The 20422-nt window shown below is 43.9% G+C and overlaps 1 protein-coding gene across 1 annotated transcript in view; it reads left to right on the forward strand.

The window, feature by feature from the left end:
- Nucleotides 1–20422, forward strand: part of arhgap39 (Rho GTPase activating protein 39) — a 77513-nt gene that overhangs the window by 31319 nt on the left and 25772 nt on the right. The window contains exon 2 of the mRNA XM_020080487.2: nt 16585–17004. Coding sequence (XP_019936046.1) covers nt 16585–17004 — 420 coding nt within the window. The remainder of the gene's footprint in view (nt 1–16584; nt 17005–20422) is intronic.

Consider the following 20422-nt stretch of genomic DNA (forward strand, 5'->3'; position numbering starts at 1 on the left):
TTTATAAAGATCAGTTCTATGTGTGAGTGATTAGAAAATATCAGTAAACCAGAGTCACTTGTTGACCTGTGCAGAGTAATGCACCTCAGATTTGATGTATATCTTGATATATATCGATATTGACTTTTTTCCATATCACCCAGCCCTATTATAATATATCCTACTCCCTGTAGCATTTTTAGCAGCTCAGCAGTTTATAACATTCATTATTCTATTCTTATATTTTCTTTCTCTCGCACAGTAATCAATTTTTTTTAACTGTATTAAAAAACTATCCAACTAATAAGGAATATTGAGAGCAGTATAATAGTGTTCCAGCCCTAAATTTTCTGCATGATGATATTGCATACAAAATATGTGTAATTTGCATCTATGGCTCAAGTTTAAATATTTGATCTTTGAGAAATCATGTGACGCAATGTCACAAAAGCTAATCAGCGCTGAGAATGAGACTCACCGGACTCAGGTCCTGGCACGACCAGAGCTAGGTTGTGTTATTCATGTTTCACGCCATTTTGCTTGAGTAACACAAATAATGATCCCGTGAAAATTCTTGTTGCGTTTGGTGTGAATGCACCATTAGCAACAAAATCCTAACAGCTGCCTAGTCCTAGGACATGCTTCCAGGCTTCGAATATCTCGACTTGAGGGATGAGTCATGTTGGTTGCTGTCACTGTGTAATAAACCCTCGTCAGCTGTAATGAGCTGGGCCTGTTGCCAAGAGACATAGAGGAGCCAATATTGAACACTGTAGAAGGCCCAGGAGACTGAGTAGCACTTTTACATTCAAACTCACTGGACATGCTTGTGGAGCTAATTCTGAGGATATATAGATGAAACCTGGGTCACTCACCACGCCCTGACATTTAGATCAGTGGCTACCATGCTTGTCATGTCTGGATTGTGTCAGATAGTAAATCTGATTTGACTATGGCTGTGAAACATGGCTCTGGTTTATAGAAAGGCTCATCAGAATCACATTTCCAACATTGCTGTCTTTTTCTGTTAAGGGAGAGCATGTGAGACATAGCATGTTACTTGAAAAATAGCAGGTTAGAATTTTGTGAATGTTTTTTCTACAGTAAGCTGTTTTTGTGGAGCCATGTCACAAGGGTATGTAGAAAGATAATATAAGTAGAAAACAAAATAACAGGATTTATACCGTATGTCTGAAAAAGTAGATTCTGACCATCTTCAGGTTGGATGATAATATAACTTATTATACTGCTTACTTTTACAAGATAAGTTAGCCTTTTTTAACTTGGTAGCAGTCATGATTCACAAAAATTGGGACATTTAAGGAGGCAATCATTTTGAAGATGAATTGTAAATATAGTCAAAACCTGAGTTTGGTTTACATATCCAGTGGTCAGCCTGTGATGTGCATAGATAACTTTCAGGTGTTGCATACTTTAATTTGAAACACTCCGTGGCCCTGTTTGCATGCTGGCTTTTGAATGTCCATAATATTTCTGTGATGATCTTGGCCAAATTAAAACTACACCACTCCTGGCATGTTTATTTTTTCCCACATGAAGTGCAGACCTGTTGCTGCACCAGCACTTGCCGTGTGTTGTTCATTATGCCTGCCTTTGTGTTCTCTTCGATTTCTGACTGATGTTGACTAACTGATTATTAGCCAGTTCTGGAATAATCAAATGTCCACCTCAAATCTGCAGTACCTAGAACATGTCTGGTACCTTTAGCCCCATTATTGTTAACATTTTCAGAACTTCGAATTAGTATCATGTGTGGGATTTCCACCATGACTACAAAACTAATATGACTTGATTGAAATACATCACATTCACTAACAGAAATAACTGATGTCACACTTTTGAATCATGTTATGGTGTCTTAGAGTAAATAGTGTATGTTTTGACCAACTGTGCTGTTGCATGGTTGAATGATGAGACATTCAGAGCATCCTGGCTGCAGTCATGGTGTGTTGCTGTGTATAAACAGTGTTCGCTCTCTTTGAAGCTTCAGTCTGTTATTAGCAGCAGGAAAAACCGTAACATCCATGCTGCTTTAGATTGCAGTGTTTTCTGGTGTAATCTGTCAGGGCAGCTGACAAGACTAAGAGCCAGAGTGAAGGAAATCTTGTCAGGGAAACAATACATACTGTAGGTCTGTCTCAATGAAACTGGGATAAAATACAACCTTGCACTTTTACTTAAACTTAAATAGATAAAAACAAAGACACTGTATCTTTTGATTTCCTGGTATGTTCTTAGTTGTGGGTGTCTGCAGGAAAACCCAGAGCGGACTTTTGAGCTGTATTTCTTTTGTGTTGGACAGTTGACCAAACTGTCAGAAACAGACTCCATGAGGGCAGCATGTGGGCCCAACGTCCTCTAGTGGGACCTGTGCTCACAGCCCAGCACTGTGCAGCTGGATTGGCATTCACCAAAGAACACCAGAGTTGGCAGGTCCACCACTGGTGCCCCGTTCTCTTCACAGACGAGGGCAGGTTCACACTGAGCACATGTGACAGGTGTAAAGAGTCTGGAGAAGCTGTGGTGAACATTATGCTGCCCGTAACATCATCCAGCATGACCGGTTTGGCGGTAGGTCAGTGATGGTCTGGGGAGGCATATCCTTGGAGGGTCACAGAGACCTCCATTTCATAGCCAATAGTACCCTGACTACTGTTAGGTACCAGGATGAAATCATCAGAGAGATTGTCAGACCTTACACTGGACCAGTGGGCCCTGGGTTCCTCCTGGTGCAGGACAATGGCCGGCCTCATGTGGCCAGAGTGTTTAGGCAGTTCCTGGATGACAAAGGCCTTGATGTCATTGACTGGTTTTGCACGGAACTAGTTTTTTCCTTGTCTCATTAATTTTATCTGGTGATGTAGTTTTTACATTACATTCACATGTAATTTAGCTGAACTTTTATCCAAAGTGACTTACAATAAATGCATTTAACCATGAGAGTCCAAACCCAGAACAACAAGAATCAAGTAAGTTTCAAATGAGTCGGCATGTTCAATGTGCTACCAGCTACATATCCGATAGCAGTTGTGCAATGTCAGCATACAGCTTTTGTATGATCCACTTGTCTTTGTCCGCTGCATTATAGTGACTGTCAAACTGAAGTGTTCCAACACAGCTGACTTGAATGACGAGGGGGGGGGGGGTCTTCTGCAGTCACTATGACCATGAGCCAACAGCACATCTGGTCTTTTCTAAAGTTGTCCCTTGGAATCTGAGACACACACAAATACGTTCTGCACGTGGACTCGCTGTTTTCCTTCGATACTGAACCGAAAGGCCCGTACCAGGTATGTTTGGTTCAGATCCATGTACCATTACACCCCTAAAGGAAGGTGAAGACCTTAGAAATTATAGAGAAACTGTTTCCCACAATGAGCAAGCACTGAGGAGAGAGTCTATTGTATCACTGTAATTTAAAAGCAAATAGGGCTGCAAGCAGCACTTGCACACCCTCGCAATGTACATTTCGGAGTTAGGTGCGGCCGCGGGGTAGCACAAAAGGTTAAAGACTTCATGATCAGTGTCTTGACATGGTTGTGGTCAATGGACTAGGAGGAGTACATGAAAGTGTAAAATGTAAAAAAATAAGACATTTACTGCCACTACGGGGCACTGCGATGTAAGTCAATTTTTGACTACACATTTAAATTTTAATCTCCAAGGTGTTAAGATAACACTTACCGAGAATTTTTTGCTGGTTTGGACATGATACATGTGTGTATTGAATTTCGTAATAATCTGTGAAACCAGACTGAGGGGCTGCGTTTTTGGGGGGCGCTGTGGAGCCTTTTTGCCACAACTATTGGAAATTACTCCAGAATAATTTTGAATTTTCATGAGTTTTCGAGCTTGTTCAGGCCCTTAAAAATATGATTCACACCTAATAATAACAATAATTGAAGCAAATCCAATAGGGTTCTCACATAGTGAGGTAGAGACCATCTTTCAACTAGAAGGTCTCAGGTTCTGTTAGGAACCGGGCTTGGACACAGAGGCAGAGGCTGAGGCAGGTTTTCAAGTTACTGAGTTTTATTGGAGAAGTCCAACAGTATGAGCAGGCAGACAGGCAGGCAGGCGGGCAGGCAGACAGGCAGGGCTCTGGAACTGGAGTCAGGGCTGTAATCCAGCTGCTGGTCCTGAGCAGGAATACAGAGAGTTAGGTTGCAGGCTTGCAGGACGTATACAGAAAGTAATAGTTTCGAATAGCCGCAGCTATCACTAACTTAACGGAGTCTATAGTCCGGCGTCGACTGAGAGCAGTGGTTGAGCTTAAATAGGCAGCTGGTCAATCAAGACCCCAACTCCAGCACACCAGGTTTGCATGATTAATCAGCCCTGCACCTACACACCAATAGAGAGGGAGAGAGAGAGAGACTAGTAGGCAGGTGAGGAGGAGGGCATGACAGTACCTCCCCCTCTACGGGCGCCACCTGGCGCCCTCAGGAAGCGGTCGGGGTGATCCCGGCGAAAGTCAGTGATGAGGGAGGGGTCCATGATGCTCCGCCGGGGAACCCAACAGCGTTCCTCCGGACCATAACCCACCCAGTCCACCAAGTAGTGAAAGCCACGCCCCCTACGCCGCATGTCCAGGATGCGACGCACCGTGTAAACTGGACCACCGTCCAACATCCGGGGGGGAGGGGGGGCAACAACAGGAGGAGATAGGGCACTGGACTGAACCGGTTTTAATTGTGACACATGAAAAGTGGGGTGAATCCGACGAAAGGAGGCAGGGAGCTTCAACCGGACCGCACAGGGGTTAACAATAGCCTCCACCTCAAATGGACCAACATACCGAGGGGCAAGCTTCCTAGAGTCCACTTGAAGAGGAAGATCCCTGGAGTGTAGCCATACTCTGTCCCCTGGGGCATAAGCGGGCGCTGGGGTGCGGCGACGGTTGGCCTGGACCTGAGTCCTGGAGGAAGCACGGAGCAGGGCAGCACGAGCACGCCTCCAAGTGCTATGGCAGCGACGCATATTGTCCTGGACCGAAGGGACGGTGATCTCGACCTCCTGATCAGGAAACAGTGGGGGTTCATAGCCCAGAGAACAGAGGAAGGGAGACATACCTGAGGAGGCGTTAGGGAGTGTGTTGTGGGCGTACTCCACCCAGGGCAGCCGAGCACTCCAGGACGATGGCTCCGCAGCAGAGACGCAACGGAGTGCCGCCTCCATCTCCTGATTTGCCCGCTCAGACTGGCCGTTGGATTGGGGGTGATAACCCGACGTCAGGCTGGCGGTTGCTCCAATGGCTGTGCAGAAAGCCTTCCACACCTGAGATGAAAATTGTGGCCCTCTGTCGGAGACGATGTCTGATGGCAACCCGTGGATGCGGAATACATTATGCACCAATAGATCAGCAGTCTCCCGAGCAGAGGGTAGTTTGGGCAGGGCAATGAAATGGGCCGCCTTGGAGAAACGATCAATAACAGTAAGGACCACAGTATTACCTTCAGATGGGGGAAGACCGGTTACAAAGTCCAGGGCAATGTGGGACCACGGACGACCAGGGATCGGTAGAGGACGGAGCAAACCAGAACTGCGCTTGGTGGAGGTCTTATTCCGGCAACAGACGGTGCAGGCTGCTACGAATGAGCGAGTATCCGTGTCCATGGTCGGCCACCAGAAGCGTCGCTTGAGGAATGAGATGGTGCGGTGGATCCCCGGATGACAGGTAAGGCGGGAGGAGTGTGCCCACTGCAGTACCTGAGAGCGGACAGAGTCTGGGACAAAGAGACAGTTAGGAGGTCCAGTACCTGGATCGGGCTGGGTGATCTGAGCCTGACGGACCGTGGCTTCGACCTCCCAGGTGAGAGCAGCGATGATGCAGGACTGAGGGACGATAGTCTCTGGTTCCGCGTGGAGCTCCTCCACCGTGAACTGGCGGGACAGGGCGTCCGGCTTCACATTCCTGGACCCTGGACGATATGTCAATGTAAAATTGAATCTACCCAGGAATAGGGCCCACCTTGCCTGACGAGAGTTAAGCCGCTTGGCGGTCTGGATATAGGCAAGGTTCCTGTGGTCCGTCCAGACAATGAAGGGGTGCTCCGCACCCTCCAGCCAGTGTCGCCACTCCTCCAATGCCAACACCACAGCAAGTAGCTCTCGGTTACCAACATCATAGTTCCTCTCCGGGGGATCAAGCTTGTGAGAGAAGAAAGCACAAGGATGCATCTTGTTATCTAGGGGAGAGCGTTGGGATAGTATAGCACCTACCCCAGTCTCAGACGCATCCGTCTCCACAACAAACTGAAGTGATCGGTCAGGGTAGACGAGGATGGGAGAGGAGATGAACAGGCGCTTGAGGTTGGAGAAAGCTGCCTCGGCCTCAGGAGTCCAGCGGAATGGAACTGAGGAAGAGGTGAGCGCTGTCAGAGGAGCTGCCATGGTGCTGTAGTTCCTTACAAACCTCCTATAAAAGTTGGCAAACCCGTTGAAGCGCTGCAGCTGCTTGCGATTGGTAGGAGTTGGCCAGTCCGCGACAGCAGAGACCTTGGCAGGATCCATCCGGAGCTCCCCCTTAGAGATGACGAAACCAAGAAAGGAAGTAGTAGAGGCATGAAACTCACATTTCTCGGTCTTGACAAACAGCTTGTTCTCCAGGAGTCGCTGCAACACTGAGCGAACATGCACCTGATGATCCTGAAGAGAGCGGGAGTAGATAAGAATATCATCCAAGTATACAAAAACAAAACGGCCTAGCATGTCACGGAGCACATCATTAACTAGGGCTTGGAAGACTGCTGGGGCATTTGAGAGACCAAAAGGCATAACTAAGTATTCGAAATGACCTAACGGGGTATTGAATGCGGTCTTCCATTCATCCCCCTTCCTGATGCGCACCAGATGGTAGGCGTTGCGCAGGTCCAGGGTGGTGAAGATGGAGGCTCCTTGAAGAGGGACAAAGGCAGAGTCAATGAGAGGCAGAGGATATTTGTTTTTTACTGTAATGTTGTTAAGACCTCTATAATCAACACAAGGTCTTAAGGTGCCGTCCCTCTTCCCGACAAAGAAAAATCCAGCACCCACTGGAGAGGATGATGGACGGATGATCCCAGCCGTCAGGGACTCCTGAATGTACCTCTCCATGACCAGTTGCTCTGGACGATTAAGTTTGTACAGTCGGCTGCTGGGATGAGGAGCCCCAGGCATGAGCTCAATGGCACAGTCATACGGCCGATGAGGAGGAAGAGAGAGAGCCTGCTCCTTGCTGAAGACTGGGGCGAGGTCATGGTAAACTTGGGGGACCGAGGACAGGTCCGGTGGCACCGCTACAGGCGGTGGCTCAGATGTGGGACTTTGGGCAGAACGGAGACAGTGAGAGTGGCAATATGGACTCCAGGAACAGATCTTTCCTGTAGTCCAATCAAAATGGGGGTTGTGGAGTTTCAACCAGGGAAATCCCAGGAGTAGGGGAACGTGAGGAGTGTCAATAAAATGAAAATGGATCTTCTCCTGGTGATTTCCAGATAGATGTAAGGGAATGGGGACAGTTCTACGGTCGACCCTGGCCAGCAACATACCATTCAGGGCCTTGGTATCCAGTGGAACATCGAGGAGCTCCGTTTCGATGCCCAACTGCTGACAAACCCTATTGTCAATGAAACTCTCATCAGCCCCTGAGTCAATTAGTGCTGTGAACGGGAATGCCCTCCCTTGCCACAAGAGGGAGGCATCGAGTTGCGGACGTTCGGGGGGAGAGGAACTCACAACACGGCTCGACAGTAACTCTCCCACTACTGCCGAGCCGGACCTTTTACCGGGCGGATGGGGCAGTTAGCAATGAAATGACCAGCTCGGCCACAGTACAGGCAGGACTGGGTCTTCATTCTGCGGTCTTTCTCACCGGAGGACAGACGAAGACCGTCCATTTGCATGGGCTCAGGTTCAGAAATCATCGGCTTTTCTCGCTGGAACCCGAGGGAAGTCAGCTGTTCAGAGCGACAGTAACCCGGGGAAACAGCGGAGTCCTCACGCCACAGCAGGAGTTGATCGCTGGTTTTAATGGCGAGTTGAATGACCTCATTCATTGTCTTGAACTCTCCCCGGAGTGCATCTCCCTCCCAATGTCCCGGTTTAAGCCATTCTGGAACGCCGTGATCAGTGCGGCTTCGTTCCAGCCCGACTCCACCGCCAAACCTTGGAAGTGAATCACAAACTCCCGGACTGTCAGACCTCCCTGGCGGATCCTAGAGAGCTGCTGCCCGGCTTGCTGACCCCGTATCGGGTGATCAAACATCCGCTTGAGCTCAGTAGCGAAGGCATCGGCAGACACGGCCAGCGGAGAGTTTTGCTCGAAGAGGGCATTATATAAGCTGAGCGGACGGCCCTCTAATAAGTTAACCAGGTAAGCGATCTTAGCATTATCACTAGCATATGTAATGGGTTGTGCATTGAAGGCTAACTGGCATTGGGTGAGAAACTGGCGACAGGTGTTGGGATCCCCAGAGTACTTAGCTGGTGGAGGAATCCGGGGTTCCAGGACAGCAGAGGCTGGTTGTGCGGCTGGAGGGGCTTGTTGAACTGGAGCAGAGACCTGAGCAGCGGGGGTAGGAACTGTGTCCAGCCGAACGATGAGAGCCGACAGGGCGGTGGTGATCTGATCCAACCTGTCGCTGATATCCGTCAGAGCCTTGTCGTGATGACCCAGATGTGCTTCCTGGTGAGTCATTGCCTCTCTGAGGGACTCAGCTTGCTCTGCCAAGTCCATTGTGGCCGGACTATACTGTTAGGAACCGGGCTTGGACACAGAGGCAGAGGCTGAGGCAGGTTTTCAAGTTACTGAGTTTTATTGGAGAAGTCCAACAGTATGAGCAGGCAGACAGGCAGGCAGGCGGGCAGGCAGACAGGCAGGGCTCTGGAACTGGAGTCAGGGCTGTAATCCAGCTGCTGGTCCTGAGCAGGAATACAGAGAGTTAGGTTGCAGGCTTGCAGGACGTATACAGAAAGTAATAGTTTCGAATAGCCGCAGCTATCACTAACTTAACGGAGTCTATAGTCCGGCGTCGACTGAGAGCAGTGGTTGAGCTTAAATAGGCAGCTGGTCAATCAAGACCCCAACTCCAGCACACCAGGTTTGCATGATTAATCAGCCCTGCACCTACACACCAATAGAGAGGGAGAGAGAGAGAGACTAGTAGGCAGGTGAGGAGGAGGGCATGACAGGTTCAAGCCTTGTAATCACACAAAGACTGAACAAAACCCAGAATAAAGGGAATGAGCTAAATTAATAACACTCCAATGTATTTGCTTCACCCATCCTTTGTTCTCATCCCTCTACTCTCACGTGATGCAATGGGAAATCATTTTAACTTGCTACATACAGTATATACACACATTATAGGATGAATGTGTGTGTGTGTGCATGTTTGTGAGTATGTTACTTACCCAGAAGACCAAGTGCTGGTTATCTTCTTTCCCCTGAACAAGGTAGAAGTGTTCCCTGGCTGATTATTCCTTTTCATTTGCATAGTAAATGCTTATTAATTTCCTCCATTGCAGCAGTGCAGTCGTCAATCTGGAATCTGAATGAGAAGCGAGGCTTTTCTTAAGGAGTGGGGAACAAGGAGATGAGTGTTATCAGACAAGAGGAGCAGCACATTGAATTACTTAAATCCCCCAATAAATTCTCACACGCCCATATTGGAATCAACACACCTTTGTATACCTGACTCCACTTGAAGTCTTATTATTGTACAGCACCCATTCAGAACCAGCTTGACAAACAGCAATGTGGCAAGTGGCACGCAGTGGGAAAACAACCACCCTGAGGCAAAGATGACCGTGTCAACATACAGTACCTCTGTGTACCATCAATAGCATTAATGCTGATTATTAAAAATAGTATGTCTGCAGAATGTCCAACCAGCTCACACACACAGAGTCACCTGAACAAGAGCAAAGTGACACTGCATGACAGCAAAGAGTCACACTGCAGGACAGCCAGAGGCAGCAAACAACCACAAAACCAACCAGTGAATTTACACACACTGATTTTCAGTTTGTCACTTTTAAAGTAGTTTTGGGTTAAATACTATAATAACGTAAAGATACATTATCAGTTCCTATCAGTTAGCTTTTATTTTGCATTATTTTATTCTCTTGTGGTTTAAATTGTTGTGTTCATTTTTTTATCATAGTTTCAGTAGTAAAGCCTTTCCCTCTGTAAATTCAGCTCTTTGTTTTTTCAATTATGCTCTGTAGCATTTGAAGTATGAAAAAAATGATACAAATTAAATGATTAGTATTACTTTTGTTTCAATCACTATTATACAACAATAAGAGTGACAAATGGACAAAAGAATGGATGTTCACTCGTTGAATCCAACAATCAAATTTTATTTGTATAGCCCATATTCCCAAGGGTTAGAGTTAGGATTACAATAGGGCTTAACATGGTATTACATCTGGTGCCCTTAACCCTCAACATAATTAAGGAAAAACTACCCAAAAAAACATTTTAACTGTGGAAAAAACGTAGAAACCTCAGAGAGAGCCACATATTTGGGATCCCTCTCCCAGAACAGACAGAAGTGCAATAAATGCAACGTGTAACCGAGAACATCAGCAAAATAACAATATTTACAACACTGATTAGAAGAAACAGTTTGTAACATAATAGAAAGTGTGTCTTTGTTTAGTGTTTTTGCATAAGAAAAATATCTGATAGAAATGAAGGGAGCAGCAATGACAAATGAAGTGAGGAGTTATTGTCAGTAATGGTAGAGTATCTGAGCAGACATACTGTATATCAAGCAGTCCATGAAAATAATAGTCCATGATCAGCTGTCACGATCAGGATCCACCACCACAATCAGATGCCACCATAACCCACAATCCATCTTCATGATCCACTGTCGCTATCAGGATCCACGATCAGCTGCTGACACGATCTGCCAATACCATCTCTGATTCGCGATCCACCATCTTGATCCACTGTGTGCCCACAGCTGCCGTCTTGGATCTGCAAACTAAGATAAATCACAAGGACTCTGTCCAAGAAGTCAGTCAGTAACATGCATTGATGAGACAGGGGGAAAAAGAGGGAGAAGAGGAAAGAGAAGCTCTATGTAATGACTTGCTGCTGGAGCCTGATAATAAGAAATTACAATAATCAAGTCTGGATGTAACAAAGGCCACATTTTTCTGCATCTTTTTGAGACAGGACATGTCTGATTTTTCAGATATTACGTAAGCGAAAGAATGCAGGCCTGGAAATTTGTTTTAAGTGAGAATGAAAGGACAAATCAGGGTCAAAGATAACTTCCAAATTCCTGTCAGTTTCATTACAAGGGCAATGTAAGCTAAAATGGCTTTATCATTAGATAATGTAGAAACTGTTAGAGCCTCTGTTTTACATGAGTTTAATAAGAGAAAATTGCTGGCAGGTATAACGTAGTGTCATCCACATAGCAGAGGACATTGAGTGTGTCCTGTTAATGTTTCTTTTTGGAAGCATATATAATATGATATAACTGGGCAGAGCACAGAACCCTGAGGAACAACGTGGTTAACTTTGGTGCACACTGATGACTCATCATTAATTTGCACAAATTGGATTCAAAAGGCAGTTCTTTTAATGTCAATAAACTGTTCTAGTAAAATGTGATGATCAATTCTGCTGCCTCAGACGGTAGGGTTAGTTTAATAAATTAGCCAGATTTCTTAGATAAATTAGAGACTTTCTTTGTCCATGTTGTTCTTGGTTTGGAACAATTATTGATTATTCGTGACCTACTGGTAATTATTCACTCACATGAAATGCAGCTGAGTTATTGGAGCAGAGAGCATGCAGTTATGACTTATACCAATGCACGTCCTACCCTGTAGGTTAGTGTTGATGTGCATTGTGTGGGATGAGGTCAAAATACAGCAGAGCAGTGTGTGCTTTATCTTGCCAGACACGTTTTATAATCAACATGTCTTAATGGATTGAACTAATCTAGCTGCTGTAAATCTGCATATATTTACACAGACGACACAGGAACACAGCAAAGCCTCACAAATGTAAAGCTAGAATCAGAGAATCTGTCTCAGTATATGTCTGTTTTAGTTCATTTCCACTCTTGTCATGAATGAGTTTTCACAATCTTAATGCATGTATTTTTGTTGACCATTACAGCAGAGCTCCTGCTGTATCTCAGTAATGTCCAGAGCCTGTCAGCTGAAAAACGGACAATGAGCTAAAATTAGAAAGCAAGTGTCTTTGTTAAAAATAGATTTCAGTAGCCACATGCTGGATAAAGCTGTTTAACTTCGATAGTGTAAAGAAAAATATGTAAATGATTGTTTGCTGCCATGTGCATTCACAGAATGATTTGTCTGTGCATGTAAGTGTATTCAATGCTCAACGTTCACTGTATATCTAATCATGCTAACAGCTGGTATATCCTGCTAGACTAATTTATATCCTCACTATCAAAGGCTACTTTGAGTGTGTGTGTGTGTGTGTGTGTGTGTGTGTGTGTGTGTGTGTGTGTGTGTGTGTGTGTGTGTGTGTGTGTGTGTGTGTGTGTGTGTGTGTGTGTGTGTGTGTGTGTGTGTGTGTGTGTGTTCCTGCCTGTCCTGTCGTTAACACAGCCCCAGAGTTTTAAATGGTGTTTGCAAAGTTCTATGTTTAAGGGGCCCAAAAGCTCTGGCATAATGCAGATGTTAGGTGTAAGTGCAGTAACAGTGATTGATTTTATCAAGACAGCAGGTAAATTAGAGCAAGTGGCTTGCACTGATTAAGATACTAATAGAATGCGGTATATAATACAAACGATATTAATGAAATGATAAACAGGGAATAAACAGGGTAAATTAATTGTATGATATATAAGTATGTTATTAAATCATTTATATGATTGTAGAGTGAAAGACTAAACAGTTTGATGATGGCAGAAACAAGTCTTTTTCGTTTTAAATAGCCCTTGTCCTTCTGTCTGCCTCTCCATCCCCCTCATCTGTCCCTCTGTTCTCGTCCAAGGCCCTCATCCTATTCAAACCCTCTAAAAGTGTTGTTGGGCTGCTCTCTCGTCTCCCAGCAACGGTGTTGCACTGATGTCAGTGAGAGAAAACTGCAAACTGACCTTTTTAAGAAGAGAGTGGAGGAGCGATCTGCACCGTGAGGCTCAGGGCTGCTGTTCCCTGCTTCACATGTTGCTGTATTGCAATAGAGTGGATCCAACCTTAAATGTTTCCTTTACTGGTTTAACTCTGAAGTAGTGACAGTCTGTTCCCTTTACCCATAATGAAGTGTATAATTACCCATAAAGCACAGTTCTTCAGATTTCAGAGCTGTGATTTTATCTGTTGTTCTTGAGACCTTATGTGGTTCCCACTTTGAGCCTACTGAGTCTATGGATATGACATTTCTTGTGCTTTGACCAATGCAAAGCGGCTTCATGCTTTGCCTATGGATCCCTTGTGCACACTCATTGTAGAGGCGATCTTTCTGGCTTACAGCATGGTGACTTCATGGGCATTGTTTAAAGGGCCATCCATGGATGATATCTGTGCTGTACACTGGTTGGTCATTACCAGCTACTTGTGTGTAAAAGGTCTCCAGGGACAAAAGCAATTGTTATTGAATTAACTTTGTGTGAAAACAGCCTCAGACTGTGCAGCTGGACATTATGATTGATTTTGGTAGTTTTTCCCTACTCTAGTCAAGGGTTAAAAACAGAGGTTGTCATACCTTGTACATAATGTTAGCGCTATGAGGCTAATCATGATTTGTGACTATGGGCTTTACAAATAAAATTTGATTGATTGATTGAAGCTGAGTTCAGAATGGCAGCATATGCATGACTGGGCTCTCTGTCAGAGGAACCTTAGGTCAGTTGTGTGGACCAGTATAAATGTTCATGCAGATGGCTAAAAGTTAAAAGGAAAACAGAACCTCATCAGCTCAGTGTTTGTCACAGACCTGCAGCCAATGCTACAACCAGCATAATAGTTTTATATTATTAAAATAATAAAACACAAAGCTGCATTCACCAGTTTTCACAATTGCCAAGCAAACTTTCTGGCCTGTTGTAGGAGTCATGTTAAAAAAAAACATGTGTCATATATTTCATTAGTTCAACACTTATAAATAAATTACACCTTATAATTATATTGACATTATTCTGTATAACTGTGCAATTTGAAATTTAATATATATCCAAGTTTATGAATGTACCTGCTAAATGTTGTGAGGTCAAGGGCAGCACTAATAATGCAGTTGGCATATGTCTTGTGCAAGCTCACAGAGTTGGCTGGACTTAATTGTCAACCTGCAGAGACAAAACAGGAGTCTCCATTCAACTCCCTGCAAACTCTGTGGATAAGCACAATTTTTCTGAATAAAAACAATTATAGTACATATAGAGTGTATACTAACAGTGGTACAGAGCCTGTCTCTGCAGGGTCTCCAGCTAAACTGGGTCATTTGGAACAGCAACACATCAACCAATTATGGCCAATTAATCCTACTATCTCCGCTGTGGATCCATCCATTTAACCAGCCCGTTCTGCTCAATTTGACAAGCATTCACTCTGACAGCTGATGTGCCATTTCTTTTCTCTCCTCTTTTCTCTCTCACACACAATCTCACACAGTAGCTAGCTCAATACCTAACTGTGGCCCTGCAGCTTAAAGAGCAGAGATGATACCCAGGGAACTGAACACAGTGACCGACAAGTCTGGAATCACAAGCAAAAGGACAAAAAAGCTAATAACCAAAATGTGATCGTAAGATTTAATTTCTTTTAGTGATTTCACAGTGTTTCAATATATTTACTATATACAAAGTAAAGCGATCAGCAGAACAGTTTACAGACCCACTTCCTGCCTAACCTTCACCTATCGGGCGGCTGTGGCTGAGGGGTAACCTAGAGCTATTGGTTTTATGTGCTGATCTGAGTCCAGTATTATTAGTGAGACAGACCCGACATAACTACACCATCACAGTACAAACGCAAGCACATACCACCGTAAGCTGACAGGTATCTTGGTTATATAATAAACACTGTATCATCTTTTCCTTTTCTGTCTTAAGACAGTTTTGGTAATAAAAGAATTTTATAGATTGGAGACATTATTCCCCTCCCTAAATGTACCAATGCCTACAGTTATGGATGGAATTATTAAAATGAGTTGTTGATACAACAAGTTCTGTTACATTCTGATGTGGCAAAGCAATTCTTTTTTTCCTCCAATATAATTCCAACCACTTTGTTAAATGTCAGGCACTGTCCTCTCTGTCGTACTCACTCTCACTCACTGCACTAACCATCTCTTATCTTTTAATAGTGATATCACTGCTGTGGCTAATGTCCTTCTGCACCTCCACCTGACTCACAGTCAGCTTGATTTTAGTGACAGAAAAGTTGTGTTTCCTCTTCTCTCTTGATGATGTAATGATCCACCTTAGAAACCCAATGATCACCAGGTGTATGCACGGTTTAATTATTTTTTGACGCACTCCATTTTCAGGTTATGTAAATATTAATATGTAAATATTTGGTATTAATCCTGTGCACTGTTTCTTAAAGTGCTCCACACTCTGTGTAAAAGGGTCAACTCAGCAGCTAACTTTCCAGAGTTCTTTATCCATTAGAAAAATGTGTGCTGTGCTGAGTTGTAGTGTAGTGCTATTTTTCATGGATGCAATTAGTGCAGTTAGCAAAGGGAGGAACTCCCCCGGGTTGGACCAACAGTGACCAGAAGGTCTTATCTGTATGGCAGAAAAGGTGGTACATACAGTCCATCTCACTGGTTTCCCAAAGTTCAGTCTCATCAACCCTTTATCTATACACTCTCAGTCAAAGAACTTTGAATGACCCTAAATGCAGAGACTGTTAACCTTGACTGAATGTGCACCTTTTTAAACGGCACAGCCTTTTTACACACTGATGACTGTAAGTTATGTTTCACAGTTACAAACTTGAATCAGTCTTCTATCTATCCCTTTCCACATGTGCGTCGCAGGACAGAGGCACTAATGCTAAAGATGAAAATCTGTGAGTTTTGATATTGAGCTATATAAAAAAAAACTATTTAATAGCCACATTAAGCACAATATGAACCTTGTGCAGCATCTGTTGTGTGTCATTGGGGCTTAAATACTCCTTACCTTACCTTACACTGTAAAGTGATACATAAAGAGATAATGTATATTATAATTCGTCGCTATACAAGTAAAATCAAATTGAATTTAATTAAAGCATAAGGCTGGAGTTACTTTATAAAATGTGATAGTAAGTCTCTCAACACTTTCTGACTCCCCTACCCTCTCTGTGGCTGTCACACACTTGGTGTTTCCCTGTGGAAAGAGTTCCTTGAAAAATAAATGCAATAGAAGAAAAAGGGTTATAAAGGTTAAAACATTCTTCAGTTACACAAAGCATGCAGCAAGTGGCTCACATGCAGCTTCAGAAAAGCAGGAGCCTAACAGAGTACACCACATATATCAATCACCTAGTTTGCCTATATGAATGCCCTGGCAGTGGCTGTGGTGACCCTTTATGAGCAGAAGCAGAGGAAAGGCAGGCAGAGGTCACATTCAGTTTATTTCACAGCCAATTTGCTAAAGTGTCATTCTTCCCCTGCAGGTTGGAGTGGGTGGAGATCATCGAGCCGCGCACGCGGGAGCGCATGTATGCCAACCTGTTGACGGGAGAGTGTGTTTGGGACCCTCCACAAGGGGTTTGCATCAAGCGGACTGGTGAGAATCAGTGGTGGGAGCTATTTGACCCCAATACCTCGCGCTTCTACTATTACAACGCCTCCACCCAGCGCACAGTTTGGCACCGACCCCAGGCCTGTGACATCATCCCCCTGGCAAAGCTGCAGACCCTGAAGCAGCACACTGATGCTACCAACCCCCGTCCTGCAGGAGGAGGAGGAGGAGGGCGAGCGTCAGCAGACAACAGCCCGGGACGGAACAGTGGTGTCAGCCGAGAGGGAAGCACTTCCTCTTCCCTGGATCAGGAGCTGTCTGAAAAACAGGGCAACAGAGAGGAGGCAGACAGGTAAGGACGTTGGTGCGTTGGTGAGTCACTTGACAGTATCAGAGACCAAAACTGGCCAAAGAGACAACGCCAAGTAATTATATAACTTTCTTAAGTAAACACATGAAATAAGACAACCACTGATACCTGTGAAACTGTGTTTACAGGTGTTGGAGCACTGTGAAAAGATATACAAAGTCTGACTAACTGTAGGCCACCAGTTTCTGACAGTTAAGAAGAATGCATGGACCAAACAACACAATTTGATTATTATCTTTAACTTTTCTCTTGAGTCACACATGTGCTGAATTTTTCTGAAGTCCCAAATCAAGATCCCTAATCCCAAACAGTGACTATAGATTAAGTTTTAAATGAAGCCAATATCAGACATATCATGAGGATATTCCAGAGAATTGGGTCTGGACTTTCTCTGCAGTTATCTTCATGCATGAACAACGCAGCTATAGAGTCTCTGTTGAGACACATTCACAACAGCAATAAATACTCTGCAGGACTCAGATGAGGGGTGTTGCAGCAGATATGGATGTACACAGGATGTAACGTATTAATTTTGCTACAGCAAAAGCATCGACAATGACATCAACATGGAAACTATCTTTACAAACTCCCTCTATGTGTATGGCTCCACTTTTTCATCCGGAGATGTTTTTATTTCCTTTTTTCTTTCCATTTTTGCATCTGTCGTGTGTTAGAAGCGTCACATCAACCCACCACTCGCTCGCAGTGAATCCAGTACGTGATCCCCTGCTTTCTGCAGACTTTAAAGTAGGGTGCCAGGTGGAGAAAGTCCAGAGGTTTTCACTGAAATGTACTTTCAGTGACGAATCTCCAGATTTCAGACCATGTATGAAAGCAGATGTAGTAACACGCACGCACACACACACACACACACTTTATTACACCATTAAATCACCCTGCTCCTAGTTCATGGTATTATGCAACCTTATCGACCAAACACATTTTTATGTTGCTTTGTATCAAACTATATAACCAACTGAATTCCCCTGGCCTCACCCCCTCACCTTCACAGGATATAGGGGAACCTATGGTGGTCTTCAGAAGGGGCCTGTCTCGACCCAATTTTAGTTTTATCCATTTTGGACTATTGTAGAAACGTGGGGGATACTTTGAAGAGTTCTTTCTACTGATTTAGATACTGTATAAAAGGCTCATTTGAGTATAACAAAAAACACAGTGCTACTTAGTTTCAGATAATTATACACCAATAAAAACATCATTCTGAATTCTCTATTCAATTTTCATCAATAGATCTCACACACTGGACCTCTAAGTTGCTCTTTAGTCTTTTTGCCTGTTGAGTCTGAACTCAACGCAAAGTTGTGAGTCCAAATCATGTTGTTTCAAAGTAATTTACACAGTGCATTAGATCAGTAGTAGTCGAAGTGTAAATATAGATGATCATTTCAACCTATGTGCTGTATCATAAAAACTAAATAGTTAAAGGTTCTGCACAATGTTAATAGACAATCAGAGTGGCGGAGGTACAAGGGTGAGAGTGAAAGGGAGAAATAGAGTAAACCTCAAATTTTGTCTGATGGTCCTCTGTGATGAAATAAAGTTACATTATCCCACATTATATAAACCCAGTTTACAGTTCACCTGTCCTCTCCATCTCTTTATGTGTCATTAACTTGCCTCCTTTTCTTTCCCTCTTTTTGCCTTTCTCATTCACCACTCTCTCACCTCTCTTTACACTCACTTTGTCTCTGTATCAACCTCAGCATCACCCCCCTCCCCTCTGTCTAACTAGTCTCGGTTTGCTGGCTTGCTGTAATCTGCTGCAGTCTGCGGTGATTGGTGGATATGTCTGGCTAGGGGTCACTGTGTCCTGTAAATGTATTCTCTACTTCAGTGGGAGGACACGCACACACACACACACACACATTGATGGTTTGAGTACACACAGAGTGCCATAACTGTTCTATCCAGTTCTTCATCACCAACAGCTAATCACTGCTCTTGCAGACAATTACAGCCCCTATGTGTAAGTGGCTGTAGGACAGCGATGAGTATGGTGATGCACCGTTGTCAGACTAATGCAGCCATTTTACTAACAACCCCAGTGACCTGCTGACTAGCTGATGATTTTGAGAGTCATATTCTTACGATGAATGGGGAGGATTCATCTGGTGGGCATGAATGTGTTCAGTTGATTGGATTTATCGATTAGATTTTCATATTTTGCGTGAAGTGTTGGCCTAGACAAAAGGTCAGAGGTCACCAGAGCCATTAGAAGCCAAACCCTTTGGCAACCACAAATATCCAAATAAAATTTAATGATAATCTGTCAGGATATTTGCTTTGACCAAAAGTAAAGATAAATACTTAACTGTAATGATTATTGTTATTTGGTTAGTTTTTGTTGACTCCGACTGAAAAGTTTTATTTTAACTATATGTTAATTATAAGAATTGTAGTTCAGCTGGACATTTTTTTTGATTAGTTGTGTTAAGTTACCCCTGATGTAAACCAAACATTTCACATTAAAAGTGTTACACTGGCAAACCAACAGGAGGCTGTTGTGAAAAGGCTGTTGGAAAGACAAGATGAACTTGAGAGTAAGGCTGGAGATGCTCTCTAGAGCGGTGAATGAAAGCAGGACAGGCAGTTTGTCATAGACCACACAGCTTCCTCTCTGACAGATGGGAGCTATTGACCTCTACCCAGCTCAACCTCCACACACACACACACACACACACACACACACACACACACACACACACAGAGGATCCCATTAAAGGAGTGAGGGAGGGACAAATGGAAAGAGGGAGGCAGACAGAAAGGGCGAGCAATAAAGGGGATAGGAGGACAGTAGGATACATAATCTCTGGTAGTTTGTATTAGGGATGTCCGTCGCCATCTAGGGATGTGCACTTCCATCACTGAGGTCACTGTGATATAAACCTTGATATAATGCAACAATACAATATATATTTTACATATAAAGCAACTGATAATGTGCCATGATTTGATTCACTATGTTGCTAACATATGATGCTGGGCAATGCAATATGGTTTCACTAAGGGCTGCAGCTATTGATTATATTAGTAATCCAGTATTCTATCGATTATGGTAATTTGATAAAAAGTGACATTTGCCAAATTAATTTAACCCACCGACCACCAAGTGGACATAACAAACACAGATAAGATATGGGAAATAATTTATTCGGTATGGAAATGCTACCTTGTTAGAAGCTCGGCTAAACACCCATGACGACTATTTACACCTCAACCAAACACAATTCAGACATCAAGCAACTAAATCAGTCCACAAAGCTGACAATCATGCTACTCCAAACACAATTCCTTATATGAGCCACACACATGCACTACACTCATGAAACAATGACAACAAATACGGAGTTAGACATCTTATATGTTACTATGAGAAGTG

Source organism: Paralichthys olivaceus, chromosome 3 (genome assembly GCF_024713975.1).
Source record: "Paralichthys olivaceus isolate ysfri-2021 chromosome 3, ASM2471397v2, whole genome shotgun sequence".
NCBI classification, from domain to species: domain Eukaryota; kingdom Metazoa; phylum Chordata; class Actinopteri; order Pleuronectiformes; family Paralichthyidae; genus Paralichthys; species Paralichthys olivaceus.